The sequence below is a fragment of the Rhineura floridana genome, chromosome 14, assembly GCF_030035675.1.
Source record: "Rhineura floridana isolate rRhiFlo1 chromosome 14, rRhiFlo1.hap2, whole genome shotgun sequence".
Classification (NCBI taxonomy): Eukaryota; Metazoa; Chordata; class Lepidosauria; order Squamata; family Rhineuridae; genus Rhineura; species Rhineura floridana.
The window spans coordinates 11,903,007-11,921,927 of NC_084493.1; the positions used below are offsets into that span (position 1 = coordinate 11,903,007).

General features: G+C 41.8%; 1 protein-coding gene across 2 annotated transcripts in view; it reads right to left on the reverse strand.

The window, feature by feature from the left end:
* Nucleotides 1-18,921, reverse strand: part of SHC4 (SHC adaptor protein 4) — a 61,877-nt gene that overhangs the window by 19,231 nt on the left and 23,725 nt on the right. For both annotated transcript variants that reach the window (XM_061595009.1, XM_061595010.1), the window contains 2 exons: nt 14,900-14,970; nt 828-891 (listed from right to left, as the gene is read on the reverse strand). In XM_061595009.1, the coding sequence (XP_061450993.1) occupies nt 828-891; nt 14,900-14,970 (135 nt within the window). The remainder of the gene's footprint in view (nt 1-827; nt 892-14,899; nt 14,971-18,921) is intronic.

Sequence of the window (18,921 nt, forward strand, 5' to 3'; positions counted from 1 at the left end):
ATATCTTCCTATATATTTGTATAAGGCTGTAGTCATGCTGTAGTTCACGGGGCCACTGACAGTTTGTGCTTCAAACTACAGTATCACAAGAGGCCAGCAGCACTACTGGCCGCCTTCTTTCTCCCCGGCCACCTGGCAAAAGGGGAAGGTCTACGTCTTTCTCCCCTTCATTCCTGCCCACTGCCACTGCTGCAATCACCTCCACCAATGGAGGAGGGCAAAGCGATAAAGTTTTTCTCCCTTTTGTCCTGCTGTGGCTGCTGTGGCTGCCATCACTGGTGCTGGAGGAAGGGGGATGAAGACAAGAAAAAAATTCTTCCCTTCAGTCATCCCTCCCACTGCTGCTGCAACTCCTGGCATGGGCAGTGTCTTTCTCTTCATTTGTTCCCCCCCCCATTGCAGCTGCTGACACTACTGCTGCAAGAAGCTTAAGAAAGAAGCTCAGGCTTCCCTACAGTGGTAGCGGGTGTTTGGGAACTCCACAAGGGATTTTGACAGGTTGGTGGGACAACTCACCTGTCAATCATGTTGAGGAGTGGCTTGGCAAAGTCTAAGGGGAGGGGGGTTTGGTGAGGTCTAAGGGGGAGGCGGTTGGTGGGGTTGGCGAGTGAAGGAGGCGCAACCTCTGGTATATTAATACTCTCTCTCTTGGATTGCCTTCAAGTCGATTCTGACTTATAGTGACCCTATAGTAAACATTAAATTTCCAGTGTTCTCTCTTCTGACGGAAAGACCCTCCCCAGTTAACCTGATATCCTTCTGTCACTCAAGAGAGGCGGAGCAAATACAAAAGAAAACACTAATGCAGCCAGGTGGTTAATATTTACCTTCCGCTTTTTTACGGCTCGGTGTGTTCCTGGCACAGCTTCACACAGCCGACTTATTGCTTCCCTTTAAGAAAGAATAGCACAAACAATTGACTATTGACCAACGTGGCTTATTAATGCAGTCTCAGCTTCAAACAATGAATATTTATTTTGGGGATTTAAGTCCGTTTTTTTTGTTTCAGGACAACCATTTTCCAGAAAATAACTATTAGTAGCTTACAAGGGTAGGATCAGACTGACTTTAGATTAGTGGGACATTTGTCCTAGGTGCCACTCCTAAAGAAGCTAATTGCTCCAACCATTGAACATGGCCATTGCCTCTCCCAAGCTCATGGTTGCTGCACCCAGGAGCAAGGTAACAAGGAAGACAGCCGGTCCAGGACATGTTGGCACCTGAGAAAAAAATTAAAACAACTTCTACTGCACCATATGAACCTAGTCCTCTACAGCACTAGTTGTGCTTTTGTACTGATGCAGCAATATATTTGTTTTGTACTCTCTCTCTCTCTCTCCCTCTGTTTGGTTATCATATCAAAATCAACCTTTGTGGTAATTCTGGAGATTTCTCCCATGTGTTTATTATTTATGATTTGTAGCCTTGTCTTTTACAAAATTAATAAAAATTAATTTAAAAAGTGTATATAACTCCAGGTTGTATAAGAATTAACTAAAAAGTCAGGATTTGGTGGCATTATACGTACTTTGCATAAGGAAGGTCCCTGTTTCTATCCCTGAGGTCTCCAGTTAGAGGTATCTGGGACCAGAAGACTCTTCTCTGCCTAAGACCCTGGAGAACTCCTGCTAGCTGGAGCAGACACTCTTGAGCTAGATGGACAGTCTCACTTGGTATAAAGCTGCCTCCTATATTCTCTATATGTTAATCAGATACTATTCTAAATATCATGTAACAGAACATTATCCAGTTCTAAACTGATCTAGAATTTGATTTCCTCTTCTGTAAAAATACTCCGCGTCTGGGATGGAGTTCACTGTATATTCTCTCTCACTGAACCAACGTAGTGCAGCAGCAACTGATTCAGAGTTCAGTGCAGGACCACTAGGCTCAAATCTTTGTTTAGTCAGGCGGCTCAATGGGTAGCCTCGGACAAACCAGTATCCATCAGTGTAACCTACCTTGCAGGGTTGTTGTGAAGATTTTAAAAACGTGATTGATTGTAAGGTGCCTTAAGCATTTGTTGGTAAGGGAGGATGCAAAACTGGAAATTAATTTCCTTTCCACCAAATTTAAATGTATATCTTCCTCTTTTAATTATTCTCTCTATGTGCAGATGGAGGGAAATGCAGATGGCTAATAAAGTACTTACGGCGCTTAATGGCCTACATCAAAGACAGACAAATTACACACCATATAGTCAAATGACATGCTGCATTCTGCTCCCCAATGCCGCCAAGGCTCAACAAAGAAACTTCTGATACAAGATCAGTCAGAATCTCTGTTTCAGCATGCATTTCATTATTCTCATCACGGTTTTGCCGAAGGTCACTGACTCTATGCATCTGAAGGGTTGGTGTTTGAGTACAATGGGAGAGTCCTTGGAATCTAGATTGGGCTCTTCTGGTAGATCACTGAGTGATGTGCAGTAGATCAACAAGGGTTTTTGACACCCAACTGTCTAACAATTAAAAGGCTTCCCCGCCACTGCTCTAAATTAGATTGTTAAAACAAACATAGCTGCTGGTGGCAGTGGGGAACCAGAAGTGGAATTTTGTTCTGGGCTGGCTAGGCATGTTCTCAGAGGCACCCTGTTCTTAATTCTAAGCATATGTCTGCCCTCCTGTTTTCAGTGAGCCACGTGAATCTCCACAGGGAGGGTATTCACCAACAAGAAGGCCCTGTTACTCGTGCTCAGTCAAATGACTACTTGTGATGATGGCACAGAGCACTTTTTTTTAATCCATAAAGAAAGGAAATATTACAATGAATCTCCAATCCTCTTTCTTCCAAAAGAAAATAAATGCTGTAGTACTAATCCCCTGCTGAAACAAAGATTGTGTGTGGGAGGGAAAAATAGTTTGAACAGAGATAGGAATACAAAAGTAGCCCCACTGCTATTCTATCCCATAGTCTTTGGCCTGTGGGGTACCACAAGGTTCCATTTAGTCTCCAATACTTTTCATAAGTACATGAAATGCCTGGGTGAGGTCATCCAAAGGTTTGGGGCAGTGGAGGCTTGTCCATTATGGCGGATGGGGCACTGCCCTACCAACCTCAGCCAGCCCCCAGGTAACCCCCACCTGCCGGCCTTCTTACTTACATTTGGTCTAGAGGGTGGCACACCCTGTCAGCTTCCTCCTCCTCCTCAGTCTCAGTGTTGCCTTTGTAGAACTCAGCAGGGAGGAAGAGGACAAAGCTAGAATGAGTTCGCTCTGCCTGTCATTGGCTCTGGAGTCAGTTCCAGAGTGCATGAGGGTTAACAGGACAGCGTTACTCCTCGATCCTGGATGCTCAGGTGGCAGCAGTTGCTAGGAGTGCCTTTTATAAACTTCAGCCAATACGCTAGCTAAAGACTTACCTGGAGGAGGAGGACTTGGCTTCAGGCATCCATGTTTCTGTTATGCCCATACTGATTTGTGTTGATGCACTCTACATGGGGCTTGTCTCTGAAGCCAGCCCAGAAGCTTCAACTGATCCAAATGCAGCAGCCAGACTTTTGTTAGGCACTCACAGGCCAGAGCAAAATCACTCCAGTCTAATGTCTGTTCATTAATTTAGCTTCCTCTATGCTTCTGGGCTCAGTTGAAAGTGTTGATTCCAGCCTTTAAAGAACTAAACAGCTTAGCACCAAGTAAGCTACAGGACTGCTTGGTCCCATATAGGCTCGACCGGGAATTAAGACCATTGTCGGAGGCCTTGTTCTTGGTACCATCTCGGGAGATTTGGCAAGTGAGCACAAAAGACAGGGCCTTCTCTGTGGTAGTGTCACAACACTGGACTGTCCTCCTAAATGAAATTCACCAGACTCTTTCTCTGTACATCTTTCACCAGAAACTCAAGACACTTTTATTTCAGTTGGCTTTTATAATGTGTAGCTTTATTGTTGCTAGTAGCTTTAACATGTAATATCTGTTTGTGTTTTGCTTTGCTTCAAGCATTGATTGCATTTTGATATTGCTCTCATAAACTGTTTGTTATACTTTTATTTTTACTGATTATATAATATCGTTTTATGATTGTATTGTATGCCATTCTGGGTATTTGTTGTAGCAGGAGATCAGGATATAAATAAATTATGAATTATTATTATTTTAAATTCAGTTGAACTCCTTCCCGCAAACAATTAATTGGAGAAAAACTTCTTGCCAAACTCCCAGCTACTAAATTGGCCTTTATAAGGATGTAAGAACTTCTCTTCCAAGCATATACAAGGGCCCAATAGTGAATAAAACAGAGTGGCCTGTTATGTAGGGAAAGCACACTGAGAAGATGAATGAAATGGGGGTGGGGGGAATGAGAAGCAAACTGAAATTTGGCAATAAATGAATGCTCAGCTGCTTTGCCCAAGATCCTCTGGGTAGAATGAATAAGTCCAAAGCAAATACAATAACAAGGGTTCTCATTCTTGAAAGTGGAAAAATAGCAGGACTTCAGAACAGCTACCCACTCCAGTAATTTCCCCCCCAGGGAGAAGTCAAAGTTTGCTACCAATTGGACTCCATTATCTTTACTGTCCAGTGGGAAATACTTTGCCTAACAGCCCAAAATCTTTACATCCCTAGAAGCATTTTGGCTATCTTAAGAGAGCTAACAGAGTCTGAACGACAGTCTTGGGTTCAAATCTCTTCTCTAACTAAGTGGCCTTAGGCAAACTGCTCCTTTTCTCTCTCACTTAGACTTAGCCTTGTATATTTAATATTGAGATAAGACAGGCCTACTTTACAGGATTGTTGTGGCATTCTAGTCCTTATGGCTGCAGAATATAGGTTTGAAAAATGAAGCTGGCCCTGCAAGCAAAGCTATCAAAACAGCAAAGGTTTCACTGTAAAAAGAAAGAGGCACCAGCAAGAATCAAAAAACAAAAGCTGTAACTTTGCCTTCATAAAAAAACTGATGGAAGAAAATAGTTTTCACCATCCACTGTAAGGCGAAAAAGGATGGAGTCAGATGCAAATATCAGAAAGACTTGCCTCCTTCCCCACAGACCCTCTCAGGTGTTAAGATCGGCAGAGGGGACCCTCTTGGGGAGTTCCACTGCCCTCTGAGATCCAGGAGGTAGCAGCTCAGGAGAAAGGCTCTAAGCTGTAGAATTCCTTCTATCTGGTACCTTCCTTGTATAGCTTTTGCCAAATGCCTAAGATGCACCTCTTTACCTTGGCCTTTGGCACCAGAGAGTAAGACCCACCCTATTCTTCTGATTGTAAATCGTTTTAACATATTTTAAATTGATTTTTAAATTGCAATTTCATTAAGAAGAAACAAAAAGGAAAAAGAAACAGCAAGGAAAGAGGGGGAAATCCCAGTCAGCTCACATTAACAAAACCTTTAAACATCTATACATCCATTTAGTTTACACATATAGATCAATATATCCCATGCAAACCAAGTTGGTGTTTATAGAAGGTACACTCAAATGCAGCAAGGGTGTGCAGGTCTTCAAACCGTTGCATAATAGTTGGCGAGTATTTGTCCTTCCAGGCTTGCAGTATGAGTCTGTTAGGACCAGTAGGGCATATAAAGTTCATTCTTGTTTTAACTGATCTTAATATTGCATTTTTACATTGTTGAAACCTGCTTCAGGACCTTATGATGAAGGGTGAGTAAGAGATCTAAAAAAAACCCTCCGCCACAGCAACCACCACCATCTAGAGAAGGGAGTTCCAAAGTTTAGATCCCACTACCATCAAAAAGTCTCTGCCCACATCTTTTCAATGTTGGTCACATTCACACCATACATTTAAATCACATGGCTTCCCACAAAGAATCCTGGGAACTGTAATTTACTCCTCACAAAGCTACAATTCCCAGCAACCTTAACAAACTACAGTTCCCAGTATTCGTTGGGGGAAACCATGTATGCTAAATGTGTTTTAAATGTATTGGGTGGATGTGACCCTAATCTCAGAGAATGGGGAGCACAGACTTATCCAAAGATCTCAGATTATGTCAAGCCCCAATTACTCTAATAATTTTCTAGAGAAATTGTGACTCTTTTTTGACATGTATGGAGTCAGTGAAAAGTTTTTGTTAAAAAACACACATACTGAAATTCTGCTCTATACTTCTCTATTAAGGCATAGTGATGCATCCTGTTGATTAGCTAAAAATATCCAGCTTTTCTGTTTATTACCACTGGTATCTTTTGTCAATGCCTATCACCCTTGTAGTTAAGAATGATAATGCAATTTTCACTCTCAGTTCTATATAGTTTTATATCTAGCTAGATATGTGCTGGTTACTTTAGGAAACCTGGAATGTATATGTAGGAGTGCATTTATAGCAGAATCAGTAAAAATAATTTGCTTCTCATCAAGATCGAGGAGTGTGACCAGAGTTAGAAAAAAATATAAGCTCAACATTGAGAATTCCATCCTAACCTACAGGTCTACTCACTCCAACCCAAGCTATTCTGGTGTTCCTCCTTGAGAGTTGTCCCCAATTGCAGTTCCTTTCCCCTATAACTGAATGGAGCAAAAAGAAGGGGCTGTAATGAAGAAAACTATGGCTGGTGTGGACAACATACCCTGCCTCCCAAATCACTTAATTGTTTTATCTTTTGTGGATTTCTACAACTACAGTCTTTTTCTCTCATTCCATGTGGATCTACTCATTAATTTGTATGGAATAAATTAAAAGAGGATGCGGTTGGGAAAACTGGAGTGGGAGGGAACACAATAGACCTACATGTACATACTTTTAGCCCCTGTTGTCTAAAGCAGGAGAGGAATTGGGATCCCCTTTGAGGGAGTTATTGATTAGCCTTCAACCCCTGCAACTGTTCTGCCCCCTGACAGCTGTTTACATTGTCTATTGAGTTGGGCCAGCCCTGGCAATTGTACACACTGAAGAAAACCAATTAGACTCTACCCAGCATATGAAGAATTTGCTACTCCTATTGCCCTGAAACCGCATGAAAACAGCCATCTCATGCTGAAAAGCAACTGAAGCTCTTTTGGGTGTCAAGGAACTCGCCAGCCCCGGAGACTGCGTTCTTCTAGACTGTCTAGAAAAGAATGTTGTTAAGGAGGAGAGGCAAGCTTGCAACAAACACTGGCCCACTTTGTTTATTGTTTCTCCAAATGAGACTGAGAGCAAGGAGGTGGGCTGATGTAAGTGAATAAGAATGCTGTTGAAGATTCGATTTTAAGCTTCTGAGGCCCTCCCTTCACCCACAGAACAGAAAGGGATTGTATCTATCAACAAAGTAGAAAATCTAATAATCAAGATAAAGTCAGCCTTATCCGGTCAGCCCCACAATTTCAGAGGCCTTATAACCCTGGCTGTTTTGCCTGGCCATTTACAATATTTAATGCAGACATCCAACGAGGTATAGATCCCACCCTTGTCAACCTGTAAAAGTCCCAAAACAATCATCAGCAAGATTGGCCATAAGAGGACATAAGGCAGACAATTTAGTAAAACCATTAACTGGGTGTGCCCTTGTGAAACAACAAAAGGGAGGCAGCTAGCTCACATGCATATTTCGAGAAAGACTAAGGCTGCAATCCAAAGCATGCTAACTGTTTATTTTTAATTTGGTTTTCAAATACAGTTACAAATCTTAACTTCCGTTCTCTACATTTCCACATCACTTTGCAATTTTTAAAAAAGTCCTCATGAAATTTCATCAGCACTTTAGTGTGAGTTTCTTCTAATATACACATTTTTGGGTTGTATCCAATTAAATACTACTTAGAGTATTAATTGAAATTAACCCACTCTGAGTAGGGCTAGCATTGAAAATTTATTCTTTCAGATAAATGTTTCCTAATATACACAGTTTTGCAAAGCAATTTCCCCTGATATCATGCATTTTGTATATTTTCACTAATATATGTATTTATATGCAGACTTTGCCCTAGTATATGCATTTTTAACACACTAAAATTTAATTAATTAATTAATTGCTTGGCTGGACAACTGCATTGCAAAATTCAGAGTAGAACAAATTTCAAAGGATGGTGGTTTTTCGTTTCATGTGTTTAGAAAAGTGTGAATTCAGGTAAGTTTGCCTATAGATGCAAACTAAATTGAATTTCTCCCCAGTCCCTAACTGTAAGGAACATATATTGAATTATATATATTATTCTGTGACACTTGTAAAAAAAATGCTTGTGTATATACTTGGATATCCATACCATTATTAAAATGTAAAGTGAAAAGTGCCACAGGGTTGCATTAACAATCTGTATATTAAACCCTATGCAGATGTTTGAACTGTGAACAGGAAGCGAGAGAGAGAGAGAGTGTACTGGCACTAGGGTTGCCAGGTCTGAAGCATCCCAAACCCTGAGATTTCCGGTCCAGGCCCTCATGATGTCATAAGGGTTGGCCCTCGTGATGTCATGAAGCATGATACATACATGATCAACTGTGGTTGATGCTTAACCACAGTTGCTTGGAGCATACCACTCAAAAAAAATCTGACTAGAAATTAAGATAGAAATTTTAATAGTCTCTTCCAGAGATTGAATTTTGGACCTTTGTATGCAAAGCATGTGCCCTACCACTGAGCTACAGCCCTGTTAAAAAAAGTATATTTTAAAATTGTTCTTTTCAGTTCACTAATGAATGCACAGCATACTAGGGCAGATCCACACCATGCATTGAAAGCACATTCAACATACATTTGAAGCACATTAATCCCACCACGGAATCATGGGAACTGTAGTTTCTTAAGGGTGGTAAGGGTGCAGGCACACTTTTATTATAACTGAAATTGTTTACTGTGTATGCCCACCAAGATCCTGCTGTAATCTTCTGCTATAGTGCAATCCTATACGTTTACTCAGAAGCAAGTCCCAGTCCTGTACTCTTTATGCTGCTGAGAGCTATATATTTACCGAATTCCTGATATGAGACAAGCAGGAAAAGGAAACTGTTCTCAGAACTTGAAATGGGGTTTAGCTATTGCTTGGGGAGGGGTGTCAACAAATCTTGTCAATCACACTTCACTTGTCAATCAGATCTTGTCAATCACTTGACTTCACTTATTGGCTAAAAAGCTGAAAGGGCGGGGATTAGAGCAGCTGGTACTAACAGAACTTGTGGGGGGGGGAGCTAACATTTTGTTTTACATCTTTTGAACCAGACCATCTAGACACTTTTTTTAAAAAAATGAAAGCTGAGATTCCGGAGATTAAGGCGACTCACCTGGAACCTGGAAAGGACCTCCAAAAACCAGAGTCTCCAGGCGAAAACCGGAGACCTGACAACCCTAAGTGGCACTGCAGTGGCAGGACCCCTCCTCAACTTAAACATGCTCAGTTTAACATCTGCATAGAGATTATGCACATTTGGCGTCTCTCTGAGCCCTCCATTGTGTGCAGAGAGCCCTACACAACTACTGTTGTATACAACTGAAACCTGGAACAACAGATTGCAGTGTGGAGAGGTTCTGTTCAGGATTCCAGGCACCCAGCCTTGCCCTTTTCCAGGACACTCCATTCTGTTCCTTCTTCCTCACCCAGGTTTTTCCATTTCCCTCTCACTCCCCAAAACAATCAGCATTCTGGGCCCATTGACCATGCTTCGTTCTTGGGTTATTTGGGGGGTCTCCCCACCCTTTAGAGTTTTCCCCAAAGGATTTTTTTGTAATTTTCCATAGCTTGGGCTTTCCCCAACTCCACTGATATCAACCCCTTGTATATGAGTGGTGCTGGCGGTGGTAATTGGAATAGAGTGGAATATCCTTGTAGAGACTATGTCTGGGTGGCTGGAGCACTGAACAGCATCACTTCACACACTGTGACATTTTGTTGCAGATCCCACTTGTACTGAATATCAACTGTGGGGAGGGGGGACAACAGTGAAGGGGAGCTACTGCCTTCATGCCCTGCTTGAGGGCTTCCCGGAAGCACCTGGTTGGCCTGTCTATGACACAGGTGTTAGACTAGACTTCAGTTTGCTTCAGCAGAACTTTTCTTGTGCTCCAGTGCAATATGAAAGAGCCGCTGTGCAGAGCTTGGAAAAGTTACTTTTTTGAACTACAACTCCCATCAGTCCCAGCCAGCATGGCCACTGGATTGGGCTGATGGGAGTTGTAGTTCAAAAAAAGTAACTTCTCCAAGCTCTGCCACTGTGGTATAGTGGATAGGGTGTTGGACTAGGACCTGGGAGACCTGGGTTTCAGGACCCACTCAGCCAGGAAGTTCACTTGGTGACTTTGGGCCAGTCACTGTCTCTTAGCCTAAGCTCCTTCACAGGGTTGTTGTGAAGATAAAATTGGGAAGGCGAGAAACAGGTATGCCACTTTGAGCTCCATGAAGGAAAAGGTGGGATATAAATGTAATAATTTTTTAAAAAATAAAAAATTGTGCTACTGTTGTATCGCATACTATATATATAATATGGCACACTGACGGTTTTAAGTACATAGATAAAACTAAGTTTCAATGGGCAAGCGGTAGCTGAATGCCTACCTTAATTTCTTTTCTTTTTGCCTTCCAGAATTAGAGTTTGCTTCTCATACTGTATGTTTATTTAAGCGTTGGGTACACAATCCTTTTTCGCAACTTAATGATATGCATAAGTTAATTGCAACAGCAAAAAGCTTCCGACTCCCAAGTATGAGCAATCCATTAAAGCTGCATTACAGCATCTTGAATGGGAGCGATCATGACTTAATCTTTTAACAATTCCTTTTTAAAGGCATTGCTTCAGCTTTAATGCAAACGCCTCTTTTAATAACTAGACACAATCTTAAACCCATTTTAGCAGCTTCTTTATCGATTATGGAAATACAAGAGACATTTGTCTCACCTTCCCCCTATATTCTCTTTCCATTAGTTGTCTATTGCTCTGTGCTTTCTTGGGTATCTTATCCAGCAAAGGAGATCCCTCAGACAGAAGCATTATGTACCACTTGCTTGAACCACAGTGTAAACCAGATATATAGTAACATGTGCATGGGAATGTGAGTGTTGTCTCCATCCTAGCATCCCAGACACCAAAACGAACATAATTATACAGCCACGAGAGTGGCTGTATACTATAGCCAGCATGGATTTTTGCATTCCCCATGTGGCCTTTCTGGAACTGAATGTGGATGATGATTAATTTTTTAATCAATTTAATTAATTTAATCAGTTAATTAGTTGAACTTATATCTCACCCTTCCTCCCAGAAGGAGCCCGGGTGGCAAACAAAAACACTAAAATGACTTTAAAACATCTTTTTTAAAAAAAGTCTTTAAAACATATTAAAACAACAGTTTAGGATCTTGACCCCTGGTACCCTGATGGAGACCTCTGCCCACTGTCCAGTACATGTATGCAAACATGGACCTTTTGCAAGTGACTCTGAATGAGTCATTTCTAAATGTCTTTAATGTGAGTGATAGAGAAAGTAAAAACAGGCCTTTGGGGAAAGGCCATTGCTCAGTATTACTTCAGTTCCTGGCACCTTCAGTCGAAAAGGATTAGGTGATGAGGAAGCCCTTTGAGACCCTGCAGAGCTGCTTCCAGTCAGAATATATAACACCCACCCGGCTAGATGGAAAAACAGATTGATCTGGTATAGCTGCTTCCTATGCTGTGCCTCTGCCTTCTTTTTTTCTGTGCATTTATTCCCCCCACCCCAATTTATTTAATTTATAACCTGCCCTTCCTTCCAAAGCAGCCCAGGGTGGCAAACACATCTATAATATTTTTAAAGCATTGTAAACACAGTTTAAAACATTCTAAAAACAGTTCAAAACATCCTCTCACCCAGTGATTTCAGAGTTGCTGGGAACATTCTGATCAATGGGGCTTTCCCCCCCGCCCCTCCAGTCAATTAAGGGCATAGGAAATACAGACGCCAATGCAGCTTAAGACTTGCTGCTCTTTTTTCTTCCTGATCGTGCTGTCTCATTTCTTTTTTTTTCATTCAGAGACAATGTTTTAGGTTTCAATAGAGTGGCAAAGAGATCTCAGGGAGAGAGGAGGGGAGATTCTAAGCAAGGTCCAAAGCTCTGCTCCTGGATATATTCAAGATGAGCTTCCTACAGCAACCATTAAAGAGCATTCATGGTGTTTAGGTTTTATATACTTCACAACATTCAAATGCAGAGATGCTATTTAATCCCCTATAGTCTGAAAAGTGGGAGGGAAGGAGAGTAACTGCTCCCCCTGCTGTCCTCTAAATGATGCCCCTTTGCTGACATCAATTTCCCACAACTGTGCTATGTGGCACACAAGCCAAAATATATTAAGAAGCTGTTGCCCCAGACTCCTGCGTGCCAGAGCACAACCAACTCCACTAGGTAACCCCCCCCCCCGCTAAAAAGGCATCTTGAAAGACGCAGCCCTGCTTGACCACAGTCTGGAAAAGCATGCGTGTTCATATGCAAGCGAAACACAAGAGCAGTTTATCCCAATGTTGGGTTTCACAAAGGAATGCAGTATCTGCCCTATGATTCCTTGCAAGTATAGTACAGCAAAAGATCTGTTTGCAGAATGTACAGAGGAAGTTACAGATCTCTCAAGATGACATACAGCACAATGTAGTTCATGCTTAAATAGCCCTGAGGGAACCATGAGTTGTCTTTATTGCTTCCTGCTGAATGGAAACATTTTATGGTATTCATTCATATGACTGGTGGTGGCCAATATATTAGTGGAATAATATCTAGCTACAGACTCTTCACTGCTTGCTAAGCTGTGGCCTGAGACTTGCTATACTATAAAATAAAATGCATTCGACATCACCCATTGAACACTATTTCCCTTCCAATATCGCTTCAGTAACTAGTACTGATGTAAACTGGGGCTGTGCCACAATAATACGGTCTGCATGACAACTTGACAGACAAAAGGGCAGCCAAACATACTTCCTAGACTAATTTGTTTCAAACCGTGCATGCAAAAGCAAAAACAGAAAGGGGTAGCCATTCAAATGGCCTGGTGCCCATTGTAAATGTCAGCCCTCTGTGCCAGATGTAGTTGCATGCAACTGGGCATCTACAGCTACTAGATGTCTTGGAAGAAGATGTACATCGCCATCTACATCAAAAGATGCATTCAATGTCACTGCAATAGGGCATTCAATGTTGTATCAGGTATGATCCTGCTTTAAAAGTATACTACGTGAAAGCAATTAGTATGGACTTTAAAAAAATGTAAATAGCTGTTGTGGAAAGTAGGGAGACGAGCAAGATCAAGGTGGCGGATATAACCCTTCTTCCCCCTGCTGCTGCCAAAGGTGTTTTTAAATCTAGGAGGGACATGCCCATTGGTGCCACAGGGGACTTGGGAGAAAAGTGCGGTCTAGATTGATTGATTGGCATTTATGAGACACCTCATGTAGTAACTTCTCTGGGTGTCATACAAATAAAAAGAGAATGAAATAGAAAAATGCTATAATAAAACCACAACCAACATAAAAAACCCAAATACAAAACCAGTTCAATAAAATATTACAACAGAGGACTAAAACAGCTATCAGATACATTTTGGCTGCAATTCACCCCCTGCGTCCTTGTATCGGGATCGGGGGTGTAGTTGTCCAGGGTTGTGGGATGTGTGTCATAGACCCATTACTTTTTTGGAAGCAGGGTCCCAGCTAGGTCCCTAAGTACAAGCCAATCATCATGAAAGGGGTGTGTTAGCTACTGAGAAGAGTCCTTATCCTTTCATGCTGATTGGAGCCAATCAGAGTGAAAGGAGGTGAGTCAGTCACTGAGAAGACTCTTCTCAGTAGCTAACTCACAGGTTCCCCTTTCATGCTGATTGGCTCCTAGGGGCATCTGTTGTAGCGGATGTGGACTCGGATACAATACGGCAAGCAACGGAGACAAGAGAAAGTGGAAAAGGGGTGTGGCTGTGAGGGGGCATAGCTGTGACTATCATAAAGGGACCCGGCAGTTCAGAATTCAACACTACTCATTGGGTTGTGTGGGGTTTGGATTGAGCAGCAGCATCCCTCTGCTCACTTCAGCCACCTCACTTGGCCTCACTCTGCCAGTGCAGGCCTCCCCCATTCACCCGCCAAATGTCCGGGTGGGCAGGAGGCTCACAAGCGGTATGCCTGCCAGCAGAGTCTGGTGGAAGGCCATGAAATGGGGCATTCTGAGGGTGGGGCTGGGACTAAGCTGGCCCGATCTTCCTGCCCCTTCATCTTCTGCTGTTGCTGCCGTGAGTGGTTGGGCACTGAATGCTATTCTGGAGAGCTGTGGCAGCTGCTGCAACAGGTTAGAACTGATCTGCTGTACTTTAAAACCATTACATAGGAAGCTGCCTTCTACCAAGTCAAACCACTGGTCCATCTAGCTCAGTATTGTCTACGATGACTGGCCGCAGCTCTCCAGGATTTCAGACTGAGACTCTTTCCCAGCCCCACCTGGACATGCCAAGGATTGATCTGGGACCTTCTGCATGCAGAGCAGATGCTCTACCACCAAGCTACGGCCCTTACCCTAACTGAACTGCAGGGACTAAAATCATATCTTCAGAGACCTATGGAAACCAAAAAGTCAAACTGGTGTGACAAAGACAACAGTGGGTACCAGGTGGGCCTTCCTAGGGAGAGTATTTCATAGCCAGGAGGCCACCAGCAAAAATATCCTCTCTGTTCTTTCATTTACACTGGAGTATAGTGATGATAAAACAGTGGTTCTCCCTCTTCTCAGAAGGGTCTCCTACTTTTTCTTACCTTCTACAATGCCTAGTGCCAAAAGAGGATGGTGCCCCGGGCTCTGCTCATCAGAGAGTTGCAGGGAATCAACCTAGGTGATTATATTTATGGATGCTTGCATTTCTTAGACTTTGTGAGCTGCTATTCTAACCTCAAACAAGACACTCTACAGCACAAACAGAACTGCATAAAAAAGTCAGTAGAATTTGAACATTAACTTCCACCTGCAAAATTTACAATTCAGTATTTGGTAAGATGCTACTTTCAATCTTTAACCACTTACCTGGTAACTTGTGTCCGAGTGCCGAAATCCAGAGATCTCATTGACTGCAACACTTCAATACAGCCCATATACTAGAGTAAATATTGAAAGAGAAAGAAATCACAGCTGTTTAAAAATTATCTAGAAAAATAAAGAGAAAGAGGTGCCAATCAGAATACATTTAAAGGATATGCTTCTTCATTTAAAACGATAGTGTAGAAACACATAAACCCATCGCCAAATCTCCCAATTTAAAGAGATGTTTGGGGGATGTCTTTTACAATAAAAATATTTTCTCTCACACATACACTAGAGTGGGAACTCCATACATAGGGCTGTGCACAATGTTCTCTGTCTGCTAGCGCAAGGGGTCTTATGCTAGCAGACAGGTGAGTTTTTATGTTGTGCAACCGAGAAACCGAACAAAGCAGTTGCGCTAGCGGGAACTCATTGTGCAACAGATTGCACCATCAATTGTGCACCAAGTTACCAGCAACCTGTTTATGCATTCTCTTGTGCAACAGCAAAACATTTTGCCAACAGAACAAGTATACCCCAGGCGGTTTTAACTTAGAGCTACACTGGATACAACCTGTAAAAAGTATAAAGAGCCAGTGTAATGTAGTGGTTAGAGGGTTGGACTTCACTGGGGATGACTGGATTGAAATCCCCAGTTGGTCATGACGTTCATGAGCTGAACTTAGGCCAATTATTGTCTTTCAGCCTAATCTATCTCATGAGGTTGCAGTGGGGATAAACGGGGGCCACAGATGCCCCTCTGAGCTTTTAAGAGGAAGGGTAGGATATAAATCTAGTAAATAAATAAAATAATAATAATAAATTAGAATGTAATAAGTTCTCTAGGTTTTAGCCTCCTCCATTTGTGTACATGTGTGCATGTGTGTGAGAGTGAGAGACAGACTGATTTTTTAAACAAAGTTAGTCTGTTTGCTAGCACACCCATTTCCAGAGTAAATACTGTGCAGACTGTTGCAGAGGAAATTAGTAAAATGTTCAGTAGGCATAGAAGAGCCTTCAGTAAGGCATAATGGGGGCAGGGAATGCCTCGAGCCTAGTGATGGTTGGATGTCAATTTTGGTCTCTCGGTTTTTCATTTTTCCAGTCTTAGATTGAGTTCTCCACATTTCTGTGGCAACTTTTATTACAAAAAATAAAACTTACTATGCAAATTTGTCAGCATATTAGTTTGCATTTCTCCAAATAAGAACATTTTTCTATGCAGGTTTGACTAATGTACACATTTCTGTAAGCTATTTTCACTAATATAATACATTTTTGTACACTATTTTCACAAATATATTCATTTTATGCACACTTTCCCCTAATATATGCATTTTTGTATACACTGGCTGGTTGGAGAACTGCATCACAAAATTCAGAGAAGTGTGAATTTTGAAGGATAACTATGTTTCAGTTCTCATATTGTTTTGAGACATACAAAGCAGGTAGTTTTTCCTTAAAATACAAAGAAAACAAAAATGTCTTCCCCATCCCTATTCCTGCTGTTTACGCATCGCCAAAAAGGGGGACATTCATCACCAAAAAGAGGACAAAAGGGGATAAAAGTAGGGTTACCAACTGTACTCTTTTAAGAGTACATGTACTCTTTTTGAGATGGTGCAACAGCATACTCTTACTTTTCACTTATCGAAGCCAAATGTACTCTTTTTGAAATGACAAAATGATGGTAACACTAGATAAAAGAGAATACAAATTTGCATGTGCTTAAATGGAAGCGCAGTCCATTTTGCTGTATTGGAGAAGACTGTGCCCAGGTGACCTATGTGCCTTCCTGGTCCATCTTTTGCTGTCCAGCTGTTAATTGTTGATGAGCAACTTCCCAGATCTTCAGATAGAGGAGTGACATCTGTAAAGTAGGACATATGGCCATCCTATTCCCCAGCCCACATCAAACATTCTTAACTATTATACCACACTGGTATATGATTATGTACACAAAATGATATTAAGGCAACATAAATAACAAGAAAAAAATATCTTGGATTCCACAATGACTGTTGTTGATATTGACTACATATTAGCTGCACAGTATTGAAGAGTTAAGATAAGGAGCACCCAAGTCTAAAATGCAGATTATAAAATGAGGATATTTGGGAAGGTTTAAAAAAAAATTTAAAAAGAGAGAGAGAGAAAGACTTTGCAAATCACACATTTGAAAATTCCCCTTGAGATTAGATATCTATTAAACAGCATTTACAATCTATGCCCTGAAAAGCAAGGCAACAGTGTATTTATATGCATGTTGTTTTCTATTAAGAGCAAAAATCTTGTAAACCAGCTGGCTGTGCTGTGCTATCCTTGATGAAGCCAAAGATTCGGAGGAGTAGGTGAGTCATAGTCTGCGATCATATGACTGTGAGTAAGATCACCCTGCACATATGCGTGGGAAGCTACACTGAGCAAAGACCAGGTTGGGGGGAGGATTGGAGTGGATAAGAGGGAAGAGAAATCAGTACCAGGGGTTTGCCATAAATTATCCTGAGCAGAGTTAATCTTATCACCATTTCACAACGGCCACTTTTACTTAAAAGCTTGAATGGGGATAATGCATTAATACAGGAGCTTCTCCTAGACACTGGGTTTTTAAAAATATCGATGGGTGACTCCAGCTCCTTGGATTGTTAATGCCTGTACAGTTTCCAATAGGAACTGAGAGAAATGAGTCAAGCTGGCTTCAGAAGGCAGCAAGGTGGGGCAAATGCCAGTGGCCTTGAGGAAGTCTGAGAGTCTTAGGCAAAACTTTAAAGACATTATGTGACCTTTGGTTTGCTATCTGACATCGTTGTAATCACCTCAGGTTGCAGCACGTGGGAAGCAGGTCCATCCCATTGGCTCTGCTGAGATGTCAGTTCCTTTTGGCTCCTCCTGTCCCTGGTGGTTATTATAGGACCTTTGTACATTTAAGAATTGGTATCTGAGTTTTCTCCCCCCCCCCTTTTTAAATTAAATATGTTCATTCTAAAAAAATTGTTCTAAGAAAACAATTAACACTCTTGTAAAGCAAGTGTGCCTCACATAAACTAATAGAAGCATCAGATGCCACATTATAGTATGAACATCAGCTAAGTCATCTGATGAGGACATCACTCCAGAACAAGGTATGAAATGCAGACGTTCTCACTCCACTAGCACTACAGCTAACAGTTGGAATAAATGGACACCATACTTCCATAAATGTATCCCTTTCCAGTTCCCCCCTTGCCCTTTTACATTCTTGCCTAAACTTCCCATCCAGGACCAACTGCCCAATTACGTAGAGATAAATCACCTAGAGCCTTCCAATGTGTCTGAGTTTTTCTCTTCCCTCCGCATCCTGTTTTTCTTTTGCATCATGGATTTTAGATTTTAAGACTGAGAGGATGCTTTATATTTTATTGATCTGTGGGTCACTCTAATTATGACTATAATTATAATTATTTATTCGATTTTTAAATTTGTCCCTCACCATAAAGTCTCAGTATAAAAGTATTTGATATAAAAATATTAAAATCAGTTAAAACAAATGCAATCAGAATTCACTAATAGGCAAAAAAACCTTGCGGTTTAAGAATGTACCTATAGTCAACAGATATTTCTGAGGGGAGAAGGAGGAGAAGGGGGAAGGAGGGGATTGGAAGGGCATGGGGGAGGGAAAGGGAGGTGTGAAGGAAGGGGGAGGGAAGGGGCAAGAGGGAGGGGATAGGAGGGAGGAGGAGGGGAGAGCAGGTTTGATCATTTGCATGCTTTTTGACTTAAGTGGGATTTACTCCTGTGCAATCATGCTTAGGTGAAACTGACCTAGGGGAGGGGCAGGGGGAGGAGGAGGGCAGGAAGGGGAGGGGGAGAGAGGAAGGGGGAGGGGAGGAGATTGGGTGGGTGGGCATTGGGCAGAGGGGAAGCCCCTTTCCTTTCCAAAAGGAAAACATGGTGAACAGTATCATTCTTTTTCAGGGTTTCCCCTATCTTTTTATTCAGCAGCAGGCCCATGTAGCCTCCCACCCAAATTTAAACCAAAACTATCC